Raw genomic sequence first — 14,101 nt, forward strand, 5'->3', positions numbered from 1 at the left:
CGCCCGTCCCTCGCCGGCAGCAACGGGACGGGGGGGCTCGGCTGCCGGGACCGAGCGGCCCGCCCGGCGCCGGGCAGAGCGCAGGGCGGCACCGGCCGGACCCGCGTCAGGTGCGCTGCCCGCGGGGAACCGCGGCCCGAGGGCGCTCGGGCATCTCAGCTCTGTGCTCTCCTCAGTTACTGCTCCAAGGAAGGAACGCTCCCACTACAGAAATTAATTTTCCTCGTCAGATTCTCACGTCTTCCACTTTTCTGTTATCATTAACAATATTGCTATTACTTCGCTTCAGGAAACTACGACGTAAAGTTCTAATAGCCCTTCCATACTAAAAAGGCTGAGTCTTTCACAAGTTGTGACTCTGACATAACTTGAATGTAAATACCACGTTGGCATTCCTGCTGCAAAACAGATTATCGCCATAAACCCAGCTTTATGGCATCATCTAGCTGTACCCTTCATTCATAAGAATGCAAAAGTGTCTCGGTGTCTCATACTGACTCGTACTAGAACAGATCCAATATCAAGTGGGCCAATGCAAAAGGAATACTCACAAGGGTTGCGTAGTCATCCCTCATCCTCAAAGCTTGAATGCAAGGGAGGAAGACCACCTTACTCTTGCTCTATGAATGATAGACTTTACTGCTTGGAACTATAACAGTTTTACTCACAGCTACTGTAAGATTCACTGATGACAATCACGTTAGAGTGCAGGGCCAACTCCCATTTATAAGGTGCTTCTGAGCCTCTAAGGGCTAAACTTGTACATAATAAAGTTTTATACTGGCATAGCAGCTCACTAGGATATTCTTAAACAAGGAGTTCAGTAATTTTATCTTTAATGTTTGTAACAATACAAATGTAATTGTTCTTCTGAGAAATAAAGCAATAAATTGAAAACATTGTCCTTTGCTGGTGGATATAAGATACAGTTTAAGCCCCATGTTAGAGTATCCTGTGATGTTTAGCCTTATAGAAGAGAAATGTTTATTGCAGCCAAACCAGCCATGAGCTCACAAGATGATGCATGTTCTCAAGGCATGTTGCCTTCTTTCATAATTCCATAAAAACCAGTACCAAGCTACTTATGTCGCTGAGAAGACAGGTTTAAGACACGCTTTAAAAGTCATCATGGTACAACTTTTTGATACTTATTTCCATCTATTACTCTGCCATGTTTAAAGTATATTCCTAATATTTGTTAAATATGCAGCCTGTTTTCAATTTGCATTGAGCCATTAATACAGCTTGTACTGAAATGCAGCCCTCACCAATTTGCCTTTCTGAATCACATGACCACAGAAGGTTTATGTTTGCTTAAAGCTTTTAGTAATTATCACAATTTTTGTTTTGTCCCTTAGGTCTTGTTTGTTGGGATATAAATATCTCAGCTGCAAAGTAATCAGATAGAATAAGGTATAAATATTAGAAATTATGTGTAGAGTGTAGAAGTTTTGTGCAAAATATCTTTAAGCAAAAAAAAAAAAAAAAAAAGAGTGATAAGGCAGGAAGATCTGTGAGCCAAACAAGCTTGCCTTAACATTTATCATTGTGATACAGCAGTAGATGAACCAATTCAATTTGTGCCTGTTATTTGGTGTCAGTGATCTTTAATGTGTTTGCACTGATGTCATTCAAAAGGAAAGCTAAATTATTAACTGGAAGATAAAGCATAATATGAAGCTAGATATAGTCAAATATCTTTTGAGGCCATATGCCCTCTATAATTCCCTGCAGTCATTTGTATTTGTTTCTGGGGCAATTTATTAGCCTATACCACCTAGTATACGTTATATATTACCACCAGATAATTTCTACTAAGGTAGAGGAAAGGATAAATTGATAACTGGCTTAGAACCCTAAAATAATAGTGTTTTCAGTATCACCAGTAGGAAACTGCTGCAGTTCCTAAGAGACTTGTAATATCCTTTGACTGATGTAATTAAAATTTCTAACACCTTCTTATAGGCATTACTTGAAAAGTCTATTAAATCAGTAACAGTTAAGGTACTAGATGTATTAGAGAAAAACATGAAATAGTGAGAGAACTCTACAAAGTAACAAAACCCATAAAAGTCTGTTTGTTGTGTTTTGCTGCTGTTCACAAATCCTCAATGCCCACAATTCTTTGTAAATCTGAGACAGACACTTTATTCCTGGGGGGAAAGATTCCAAACAAGTCTATTCTAACAGACTTTTTTTTTTAGCTATCACAAATATCAGATTTGCACATTGAATTTAGAAATGCATGGAATAGTCAAACAATATAATTTTATCAGTTTTTCTAGGTTGTGTGTGGAACTCTCACACATAAAACTCCCTTTAACTTTCTTGTAAGGAATGGTTGTGTGTATTGATGTGATGGTATCAGTGGTATCCTCTGTGATGTTCTCGTATCAGAGAAGGAAGATGCAAGACAATCAGTAGGAATTGTATAGCAGGCATTCAAGCAGCATGGAGCACTGAGCCTGCATGCAACAGGGCAAGGAAGTCTGGGGAGGGTTTTAGACTCCATCAAACACCCAAATCATCAGCCAGGTTTACAATGATGAGGAAGGTCTGGATCCGCAGGGTTCAGAGCCAGATTTGGATTGTGGCTGAGCTGCAGACCATCATCACACAGCATCTGGAATTGAAAAAGTTGTAGTCCCAGAAGGAACTTGGATAGAGCTCCAGGCTCGTGTGTAGGGTCAGTGAGGGGGTTGCAGGTGGGGATGCTAAGGGTTTTTAAGGCTTAGTGGTGGCTTCATTGGCCTTGCAGCCAGAAGAACAAGAGGAGGAATTCTGAGGAAGAGTAGGAGCAGGCTGCATTCAAAAAGGAAGTGGGGTTTAGAGTGATTACAAGTCAGGTAGGATGCCATATACCTGACCAAGGTGAACAGAACTGTGTGTAGCTAAGTTCAACAAGAGCCCAGATAGCCAGAGAAACCCCTTGTATCAAGGTAAGTCCAGCATCAAGCTGCAAAGCTGAGTCACTGAGTCAGGTCAGGTGACAGTAGCCATTGTCAGTGCTAGCAGCCAGCAGGGAAGCTTGTGTTATCAAGGCAGGTCCAAAGTCAGACAAGAATATGGAGTTTGTGGGTCAGGACCTGGATATGGCACAGACAGGGCTGCAATGGGATGAAGGCAGACACCACGCTTAAGAGCCTCTTCCAAATCACAAATCTTGCATGAGGGAGGGGACATCTCCCTTGTGGTGTCTTAGTGTTTGTTCTCAGCAGTCTGGACCCAGGGGAAGTTTTGTCCCAGGTCAGGGTGCTGGCCTTGAGCACAGATGGCCTAGGAGAGGGAAGCATCTTATGGACCAAGAGAAGAGGTAGTAGGAAACAAGGAGAGGAACTAAGCTCTCCTTAACTAACAGTGTTTCTGGAGCTCATCTCTTGCTCTCTAGATGCTTAGAAGTAACGAGAGCCTCAGAACTCTTTTTCCAGAAGAACCTTGTGAAGTTAAAAAAGAGGTAGGACAACCTGTGACAGAAATAGTGAGTGAGGGAAGTACAGCTAGTGTTAACTGAAGGACAGCAAGCAGGTGAAGCTTGCTATTGGAAAATACGTCCTCACACCTCAGAAAAGGTGTCTGTGAAAATGCATTGAGGTAAGTAGGCCAGATTTGCATTCATAAGAAGTGTGGTGTTCAAGTTAAGGGACAGGAATTTAGACCAGAAGCGATGAGGGGACACTGGGGAAAATATCTTTTCCCCATTCCAGAGCTTTTGACTGAATATTTCTGGTAGCTAACTTGTTTTCTGTAGCTAATGGAGATTTCTTTCTGGAGAAACCTGAATTTTGAAGTTGGCAGCATAGCCTTGGCTTGTATGTTTTTCTGGCTGCAGTGTGTGTTTATGTAATGCGGGTTTCGTGTATAGTCAGTTCTACTTCAGCTGTTCATTCACAGATATTAGCTCTCCTAAGTATGCTCCCTTCTTACATTTCTACTTTAGAAAATAACCTTTTGTAACTCTTAATATTAATTCAGCTCTGTTGAGTTGGTCAAAAAGTGGCATTAAGCAGAACACCAAATTTTTTGCACCATAAGCAAAGCCATAAATTATTCTGAAGGAAAATTGTATAACTGGTCTGTAGAAGAGAGCATTACTATTGCTAAACATCTTCAAATTTTCAAAAGAAGGAAAGCCTCAAAAAACAGAGAGAAGAGTAGGCAAGGAAATGGGCAAACGTTTGCAGAGAACAGTGAAATTATTATGCAGGTATAAGAAGCTGCAGAAATGCAGTCTGAAGTTGCAGCCATTCCTGATATTCCCATGAATTGAAATTAATCTTAATCAGAATAATAGAGAAAAATGTGGTAATAGGAAGAATATTAAATGAGAATGTATTGATCAGAGTATATTGTCTTTTCTTTGCATGAAGGTTGGTATGCTATCTTCTTCAGGTAATTTTTTCCCTCTGAATCTTATTGTCTATTGCTCTGTCACAGTGTTGGTAAACATGTAAATATTAGTTGTTTCTTTTTTATTTAATGCAAAATTCAGTGAACTCTATGCTGCAAACTACTACAAGCTAGGGAACTGAAAACTAGGGCTGATATTCTATGTTTTACATACCCTTTAGGCAACCTAAATACTTAAGAGAATGCTTTGAGAGCATTGTCAGTTTTAATTTTGTATTGCATAGCTTTTGACAGTTTGTTAAATACATATATGAATTATTTAAAAAGCACTTATGTAGATATTAGTGCATTTTTAGATCTTCAGCTCAGTGTTTCTATATGTATTTATGTACTATGTTTTTCAAGGATTTTTTCTAATATGGGATTTTCAGCTAAGGAAAGAGTGTAGACCATTTATAATTTCTGAAATAATTACCATACAACCCATCTTGGACAATGAAAACAAAGACCAATTTCTACATATTTTCCCTGATACAGAACCAGGCAGAACTCCAAGTTTCATTTCTGTTCTTCCTCAATAGAAATGAGTGGGTTTGTTTGATTTTTTTAATCTTAAGATACCTTTTATATATAAAGAGAATGAAATGTAACTCTGTAATTTTCATAACTATTTGAAAGGATGGTTGTCTGACCAGAAGTATTGTATTTTTTAAAAAAAGAGACTCATGTTTTTTATATGTCAAAAGCAATTGATAAGGTCATGGTGGATCTAGTTTTAGTCAGTTACAATATTGAAATAATTGTGATATTTCTTTACTGTTATGGAAGATATAATTGTTTTTCTTTCCCTCAATACTTAGTTTGGAATTATTTCTATTAATCCTTATTACCACTGGAATTGCATGTTGCTTTTCCGTGTCAGTTTATTAATATGTTCCTATAAAAGTAACAGTATCTTTTGGAGAAAGAGGCTCTCTGTTTTCTTCTGGTGAATTCAGGAATCTCGGTTCTCCTTGAATCGATTTCCCTTCACCTGGAGACTCCTTCTGAGTGCACTGGCCCAAGGTCTGATGTTGTTCAGGCACATTTTTCATGTGGGCTGAGTAAAACCAGAGGGTTCAGTCTCCCAGGAATCTTGTGGATGTAACCTGGAATTCCACCATTTCAGACTCCTCAGCTGTGTCTGTCACAGCTGACAATGGGTCCACAACCTCCACAGATCCTCTTCTGTTGTTCCAGAACACCAAGAAGGGAACAGTTGCAAGTCGTGACTCTTTCTTGTGTACTGTACCTGCAGATTAAACCTCAAGCCTGCACCGGTGGCAGAGCAATTTCTGCTGTCAGAAGTATGTCATGAAGAAGAAGGGAAAGGCCATTGGTCACAACCAGCCCTAAAAACAGAGTTTTAGGCCTGTGCTGGCTGACCCTGTGTGTGTGGGTACAAATCAACCCCAGTTTTCTGTGCGTGCGGAAGTTGGATAATCCCACTACAGCCTTAGTTAATTAGCGATATGTTCATAGGACAGGAACAGTGTGAGTAATTCTTTCCATTAAAAGAGACCTTGATAGACCTTCCTGTGGGAGTCATGAGCAGAAATTTCAACATTTGGCTTGATGTTAATAATATGAAAGAAATATCATGGAGACATCAGAAGCATCAGCAAAGTGGGGGAGGGGGGAAGGTCTCCAGTATTTTATAAGGGTGGTGATAGGGAAAAAACCACCCAAAACTAATTGAAATAGGAAAACTCGCAAGCGATTTGTAAATTAGAGCCTCTAGTTACCAAAATGCCTAATTAATTTTCCTTATTAGATTGCACATAAGATTAAAACATTACTTTCTCTGAAGTATCACAGTAGCAAATATTGAGATAGCCTAGATAGATCTTTTAAGTAGGTTGCTGGAAGAGTTGAATTTTGTTATCAAGAGTGGAAAAAGAAAAGGTAATTGAAAAGGTTTCTTGTGCTTTGGAAATGCCTTCCAAATATTCATTAAACATTTAAGCAACTAAATTTGCAGAATATGTTCCTGACATTGGCACTGGTTCTGTGGTATTTCTCTCATCAGATGGAAGTACTGTGTGTTATGCAGAGTGCATTCATGCATAAACAATATCATTTTCATAAATTAAAACCTCCCCTGCAGAAGGAACATCTGTGCCTGCCTTTGAATAAAAGATGGTGGCATGTGAGTTGCCCCTTGACTGACTAGAAGAATCCTTGTATTTAGGAAGAAGGTGCATAACCAAAAGGCAAGCAAGCCTGGGTCAGCTTTTTCAATTTTATCTGAAAAATCATCATTCATTCAGCCCCCTCGGGTTATCTAAGGCACACCTACCTGTATTGCCACTGACTGGGAAAGGTTAATGGGTACTTGAAAAGTTGCCTTTTGCGTTCTTTCATTTCAGATTCAGCAACAGTTTTCAAGTATGGAGCTGCAGGCTCTGGCGAAATGCAGGGAGATGCTGCAAAATGCATCAGTCGGCATTGCAATTAAATTTTAGCATGTTTTTATCGGGGAAGCCTGGCAGCAGGGACTGCTGAACCTGCTAGGACAGGTTTGCCATGCTTACACGTTGGATTTCCGTAGCTACAAACACCTTTAAAATAGACGCCAGAAGCTTGATTTCTCATGGGGGAAAAAAATGCCCTCATCCATAGGAAAGCTTGTTTACTTTCTGCTGGGATTAGCTGAAATATTTATTAAATACCTCCGCTTTGTGACAGGCTTCATGTAAAGTATTTCAGGTAACGTCTTAAACCTGTTTCTTATGGTCGGAGGCAAAGACCTGTTGATAATTGTTCCTGGTCATTAGGGGAATTGCTCTCCCGCAGGTTGTGTCTCCGGGTTTCTTAAGCCTCGGAATAATCAGTGAAGATTAAAGGAATACGTTTCCCGTCTGGGAAGAGGAAAGGACGATGAATCGATAACGCGGGTCCAGGTCTGCCTTGCGGAGGGAAGGCGCACCTGCTGCCGCCGCGCCGGGGCCGAAGAGCCCGCTGCCGGGGTGCGGGTCCCGGCCGGAGCTGGCTGCGGCCACCCCGCGGGGCGAGCCGCGGGCGGCAGGGCCGGGTTGAGCCGCCCGGGAGGGTGCGGGAGCCCGGCACAGCCCGCGCCGGCAGCCGCAGCTTCCAGGCGAGCGGCGGTTCGGCCCCGTTCCCCTCATTCCACAAATCAGCATTGCAAATAGCCGGGTTCGCTGCAAACAAACGAACGCCTCCGCCCCCCTCACCCCGGCCCGAGTACTTCTCAAGGTAAGTAAAGAATCCGTGTCCTTTTTTTAGAGCAATTTTATTCTACAAATAATAAGGGTTGCACCTTTCATGAGCTATCCGAATAAAACAATAATCCCATAGGAATTACTTACACTAAGAAAAAAAAATCACATTTAAGGAAATATGCAACATTCGACCAAATGTTCAATACTATGTTGTTGCCAAAGGATGGATGTTTTTTTTTTTCTAAAATCCCAGTGTGCATTACACCATAATATACAGGATTACAAACAAAATTACAGTACAGATTGATTCCAGTTGAACCAGCGTTACATTTCAAACAGCACTTATTCTGGACTGCATTGTACATGCAATAGCTATTGTTCTAATTACGGATTAAATGGTTTGAATTTGTTTCAAGCTACCGTACTAATCGACTACAATAGGTATATAGCCCGACTTTAACAACCTGATTAGATTTCGGTTCAGATTTATAAGATGAGCATATGACAACCACGGATTGTGTGAACATGTATAAAATCATGCATTTATAGCGCCTGGAAACATTAACATCTTCAAGTTATCTTAAAAAAGAAAAAAAAAAGTCCAACAAACCAAAAACCACGGAATGCCAAGGGGTTCAAAGACTAAAAAGAAACAGTGCAAATTGTATGTGATAGTCAAGCAGCTTTCGATTTAAAAAGGGTGTTGGCATTTGCTTATAATCTTTATATACAAGTTTGTGCAAGTAATGTGTTGAAATGATATGTTTTAATAGAAAATAAGTCTATCGTTCTTAATATCTTCTCAAGACCTAGGGGATCTGGTGCTTATTGAACGGGGTAAAGGAAAAAGAAATAAAGCAAAAAGAAAAAGAATGAAAAAAGAGACTTGGATAGGAAAGAAATTGCCTGGATTGTGCATTTTTTTTCTTCTTCATCTATTTGAAAAGGAAAGAAGTGCTAAGGCAACATAACTTCTCTAAGCACTTTTCTGCTGGTTTAAATTAGTTAAATCATTTTGTATAAATTAGATATAATTCTACCTTTCCAATATGTATAAAAATTGATGAAGCTGCATGGTTTAAAATAGGAAATTCACGTTATAAAAAGTCATTAAAAATTCTGTACAAAATCACAACAAAATAATTCAGCATGGGAAAGGTAACAAGTAGTAAAACGTTGGTTGAAAAATATAGATTTCATATATATTTTGTAATTGGCCCATCGCTAGTTTAAAAATTGCATAGATCCTAATTATTGCTTGTGATTTTGTTATCCCGATCAGGTAATTGACGCGATCCCAATGCCCCTACCCCAATTTACAGCGTCGCTCCGAGGAGCGGAAGCAAAGACAGCGGGTGAGCGGGGGCCGGCGGGGCCCCGAGGCGGCGGCGGGACCCGCCGGGCCGCCCCCTGTAAACAAGGCGGTGGCGGGCGGCGGGGCGCGGCTCCCCGGCCCTCGCTGCGGCGCGGGGAGGCTCAGTCGTGGAAGATGGCGTTGAGCTGGGCGCTGAGGACGCGCTCGTGGTGCGGGTGGCCCTCGTAGGGCGCCAGCCCGTCCACCGGGATCTCGCAGCGGGAGGCGGCGGGCGGGAAGATGGCGGCGTGGGCGGGCGCGGCGGCCAGCGCGGCGGCGGCGGCGGGGTAGTGCATGGAGAAGGCGTAGCTCTTGTCGAAGTCGGCGGCCGGCTCGTGCTTGAAGGAGAAGTTGCCGTTCACGCTGAGGGGCGGGCTGAGCGGCCCGTCGAAGGCGGGGCTGGCGCCCTCCGCCAGCCCGCTCTCGAAGAAGGGCTCCAGCGCGGCGCCGTAGGCGTGCGGCGGCTTGAGGTGGAAGAGGTGGGAGCTGTCCATGGTGCCGTAGGGCGGGCTGGGCAGGCCCGGCGACTGGTAGGGGTAGGGATGCGCCGGGAAGGGCGCGCCCGCCGCCGCCGCCGCCGCCACGTGCGGCGGCACCTCCTGGCTCTGCTCGGGGAGGAAAGTCCGCGGGTTGAGCTGCAGGCAGCCGGCCACCAAGTTGGTGGTGGGCTGCGACAGGCCCTTGCAGAGGGTCTGCACGAAGGACACCAGGTCCGGGCTCTTGCCCGAGCGGAGGATCTCGGAGAGCGCCCAGATGTAGTTCTTGGCCAGGCGCAGGGTCTCGATCTTGGAGAGCTTCTGCGTCTTGGAGTAGCAGGGCACCACCTTGCGCAGGTTGTCCAGGGCCGCGTTCAGCCCGTGCATGCGGTTGCGCTCCCGGGCGTTGGCCTTCATGCGCCGCAGCTTGAACCGCTCCATGCGCGCCTTGGTCATCTTCTTCTTCTTGGGGCCCCGCCTCTTGGGCTTCTGGTCGTCGTCTTCCTCCTCCTCCTCTTCCTCCTCCTCTTCGTCCAAGTCGTCCTCCTCGTCCTCCTCCTCTCCGTTCCGCAGGGAGTCCTCCTCGGCCTCGGCGTGTAGACCCTCCAGGTCCTCCTCCTTCTTGTCCACCTCGTGCTCCTCGTCCTGGGAGCTGAGGCACTCGTCCGTCCAGCTCGGGGGGCCCTGCGGCTGGGGCTCGCCCATCAGCCCGCTCTCGCTGTACGACTTGGTCATGGTGAGCCTCTGCATGGCGGAGGAGACAGAAAAGAGACGTGTCAGCACCAGGAGCAGCGACCGTGGCCACCCGCGGGGAGAGGTTGCCCCCGCGTCTCTCCCCGGTCCAGCCGCCCCCTCCCGAGGGAAACCCTGGATTTCCCACCGTTCCAGAGCAAACTTTTAACTGTCTCCGCGTTTCTGCCTTGTAATTAAGTTGACATATGTTCAAATACCATTATGTAACTCGCCGATATTAGCGGGGAATATAAGCAGATTATGCGCGCGGCAGCCAGCCCGGGCGGCACGACTCAAGTGGACCAAGGGTGGGTTGTTTGGTTTTGTTTTGCTTCGAAAAAAAATCCTCAAACATTTTTACCGAATAGGGAAAAGGGGAAGGAGGACGCACGCACACACAGGGCACCTGCAGGGACGGATAGCGCCTGTGACGCCTGTCCCCGCCGCTCTCCGCGGTTCCCCCTTGCCACCTCCTTGCGTGGGGCTTGTCCGCCCCAGCGGGCGCCGACCACCTGCTCCCCGGTGCCGCCTTCGTCCGCAGGACTGTCACTCGGTGCCCGCGGCGGGGCTGCGGGGCCCCTGCCTTGCCCCTTCCCCTGCCTCTGTGGTAACAGGTGCGGGACTAGCCCCGGCTTCCCGTCTCCGTCGTCCCCTCCGTTGCAAACGAGCATCGGTTCCCCGCTTCCCGTGTGGGGTTGCGAGCGCTCCCCTGTAGCGTCGGGCACACCGGGAAGAAACAATGCCGCACGGCCGCCGAGGCACAACCTGCGCTGGGACCGCGGCGATCGCGCTCCGCGGGGGAAAGAGAGCCGAAAGTTCGGAGGTGCATCGGTGGAAGCCCATTAATGTATGTAATACGCGTCTGTACAAACGGACGCACACATACATATTTAAATGTGTGCATGGACGCACATACGCATTTCCTTTTATATATACATACATATATGTATATATATGTATACACCGTGTGTGTGGATGGATACAGGTGTGCCCGCACACACCAACATGAACGACCGCAAGCGACAATAAAATCTGAAGCCGTCCCGGCAGAGGCATATCCCGTCCGCCCCGACGTTGCAGGGTCCTCTCCCACCCGGGCAGCCGCCGCGAGCCCTTTTCCCGCGGGGGTAAAACACGCTTTCCCGTTACCTCCGTCGCTCAGCCTCTCCTGCGCGGTGACGGTCTCATAACCCCGGCACAGCTCTCCGTGCGAGGGCGCCGCGCGTGTGTGTGCGTGTGGTGTTTTTTTTTCCCGAGGTTGCCCAGCGCCGGGCTCCCCCCGTTATATAGCGGGACGGAGGATGCGCGGCGGGGGGCCGGCACCGGGACCCGGGCACCGCGCGGCCGCCGCGCCCCGCGCGCCTGCGCCCCGCCCCGCGCCCCGCCCCGCCCGGTGGCACGCGCCATATGGCCGCCCACGTCAGGCGCGCGGCGGCCCCCCCCCCCCCCCCCCCCCCCACGTGACGCCCCTTATTTGTATGCGGCCGCGCGCCCGCCCGCGGAGCCGCCACGCCCGCGCTGACCCGCGGGCCGCGCCATCTGTCACCGCTCCGCCACCGCCAGCGCCGGCCGCTGCCACCGCACCGCGCAGCACCGCGCCCGCCACCGCCGAGCCGCCGGCCCGCGGAGCCGCATTGTTCCCATTGTTCTGGGGTGCGGCCACTGAGGGTCCCCGCCGCCCCCCCCTTACATCTCCTAACGCGCGCCTCTGGCCCCCCGAGACTCCTGGTCCCAGTCCTTGTCGCTCTCTGGCCGCCACAGGCCCCCTCCTCTTTCCCCGGTTTTCGGCGGTGCTGGGGAAAACGGACGTCCCGGGGCTGTTGTGGCACATACACACACACTCACACACACACACCTGCCGCTCTGTCCTAACGCCTGGAGTAAAGGCCGGCTCGCTTTTCCCGGGTTTTCGGTGGGAACACTGCCGGTTAACGGAAAGTTTGGAAGAAAGACGCCGAGGGGGCGGCTTTAGAGTCTTTAAACGTCTCGGTGGAGTTTGCAAACGCCGCCAAACCTTAGGCATGAGCTTTAAAGAGGGAGATAGCCCCCTCGCACGATAGCTCTGCTACCGGCACGCGTTGTCTGGATATTTATTCAATAAAAATAAAATTATTTTCACCTCTTGAGGTTTTAAATGCGAAACAAATCATTCCGCCCTGAGGAGATGGATTTGGAAGATAATTTTCCAGGTCGGGTTATTTCTAAAATGTTTCTCTGCTGTTGGTGACCTACATAGCCCGGGGCAGCAGGAGGGGACTCCGAGGATGTTCGCCTTCTCGGTAATCAAATACAGAGGGCAACCGGCTACTTTTTGTTATGCCAAATCTGGCCGGTTCTCTGTGGGAATCGAGGGCCAGCAGCACCGTGTGCGCCACCAGGTCCGGCGGGTGGGGCTGGAGCGGGGCACCCTCGGGCCACTGGCGGCTGCGGCCCTTCCCTGGGGAGCAGAGGGGAGGCAAGCGCCGGCGCCGACCCACCGATGAGTGGCCCCTGCCCTGGCGAGCCTTTTCTGGCCACAGAGGCTCCCCCGGCCAGGGTCCGGACCGTGCCCGTACCCTGGGCGGCTGGGCCGGGCCTCCCGCCGGGCCGGCAGCCCCGGAGAGAGCGCGACCCCATAAACGGGAGCTGCCGGGGCAGCAGCGCTGCTGGAACGGAGGAGTTTTGGAGGTTCGAACAGGTTCGGAGAGCGCAGGAGAGAGATGGGTCTGGTCTAGCCCTGTCTCGGTTGCTGGAAAATTTCCCTTTGAATGGGTCTGTTTGGGAATACACCCGGGAATGTGGGGCACTGGGGAAACACTTGGCAAAAATATTGGGATAAGGGCACAGGCAGAAAACAGGATCTCGGGGAGCCGTGACAACTTTGGGTTGCTCGTGTGCTTCTGAGTGTGATGAACACGGTCATCTTCCCTGGGAGCAAGACAAAATCAACACGTCGGCGATTGGCAGGTAACTAGAGGGACAAATAAAGAAGCAGGCAGTCGGACAGAGGGGCTTAAACCCTCCAAGCCCGGCTCGTCCCGTCCCATTCGGTGATTGGCGAGGGTACCCGGTGGCCGTGGAGGAGCTGGGCCCACAGGTACGAGGAGCTGCTCCGGTGCCTCCCGTCGGGGCCGGGGACGAGCGCTGGGCTCCGGGAGCGCCGGGGCTCTCTGCCGCTCCGCCTTCATCCTTCCGGCTCTTCCCGCTGCTTCGGCACTGCTTCTCCACCCGGTCTCGCTGGCAGTCGGCTCTGCCTCCCCTACTCGGGCCATCCCCTGGCTCAACGGCTCCAGTTTCCCACCATCCCTGTTTCTCCTCTTCCTCCAGCCGCTTGATTTTATCGCTCCAAGCGTGCCTATTTTTTTCTCCCTGACCTACAGACTCCTCCTTCTCCATCTGGCTTCTAATTCGGCTTCTGTTTATTTTTCCTCCCGAATCCTTTTCTCTCTCTATCGTTTTTAAATTATTTTCAATTTTTTTCCTTTTGTCTTTTCCGTCTTTTCCTTTTCCCTTTCTTTTTCTTTCTTTTTTTTTTTTTTTTTCCCTTTTCCTTCCCTTTTCCTTTTCTTTTTCCTTTCTGCCCTCCCTCCCTCCCTCCCTAGCTGGCTTCCCGCCCCCCTCCCCTCCTCCCGCGGCACGGCACGCGAACCGCACGCGTCCCAACAAAGCTCCGTCCGGCTCGGCCGCCCCCTCTCCCGCCTCAGCTGCCGCCTCCCGGCCCTGGCAGGAGGCGCTCCCGGGGCCGCCGGGGGCCCGCTGCGGCCGCGGGTCGCCGCTGGGGCCGAGCCCTGTCCCAGCCGGGCGGGAGGGGGGGGGTTTGTTGCGGGGGAGGCAGCGCTGTGAAAACGCCTTACAGTTGTCCGGAGCGCGAAATCCGCTCCCGATGAAATCTCTTGGGTTTGCGGCATTATCTTAATTAAGATAATTGATTCATATTGCACCTGCGAGAGTGCGGGGAAAAGATGCCTCCCCAAATAGCTTGGAGCTATTGG

The 14,101-nt window shown here is 48.8% G+C and overlaps 1 protein-coding gene across 2 annotated transcripts; it reads right to left on the reverse strand.

Moving 5' to 3' along the window:
- Positions 1 to 9,006: 9,006 nt before the first annotated feature.
- On the reverse strand, positions 9,007 to 11,377 carry NEUROD1 (neuronal differentiation 1). Of its 2 annotated transcripts, XM_059852340.1 has the most exons (2): positions 11,280 to 11,377; positions 9,007 to 10,142 (listed from the first exon to the last, which is right to left on the reverse strand). In XM_059852340.1, exon 2 carries the CDS (start codon positions 10,131 to 10,133, stop codon positions 9,045 to 9,047), a length of 1,089 nt encoding a protein of 362 aa, XP_059708323.1. In that variant the 5' UTR covers positions 10,134 to 10,142; positions 11,280 to 11,377; the 3' UTR covers positions 9,007 to 9,044. The 2 variants fall into 2 exon arrangements, with proteins under 2 accessions (XP_059708323.1, XP_059708322.1); XM_059852339.1 differs by lacking the exon at positions 11,280 to 11,377 and having other exon boundaries at positions 9,007 to 10,148.
- Positions 11,378 to 14,101: the final 2,724 nt, after the last annotated feature.

This window comes from Haemorhous mexicanus, chromosome 8 (genome assembly GCF_027477595.1).
Source record: "Haemorhous mexicanus isolate bHaeMex1 chromosome 8, bHaeMex1.pri, whole genome shotgun sequence".
NCBI classification, from domain to species: domain Eukaryota; kingdom Metazoa; phylum Chordata; class Aves; order Passeriformes; family Fringillidae; genus Haemorhous; species Haemorhous mexicanus.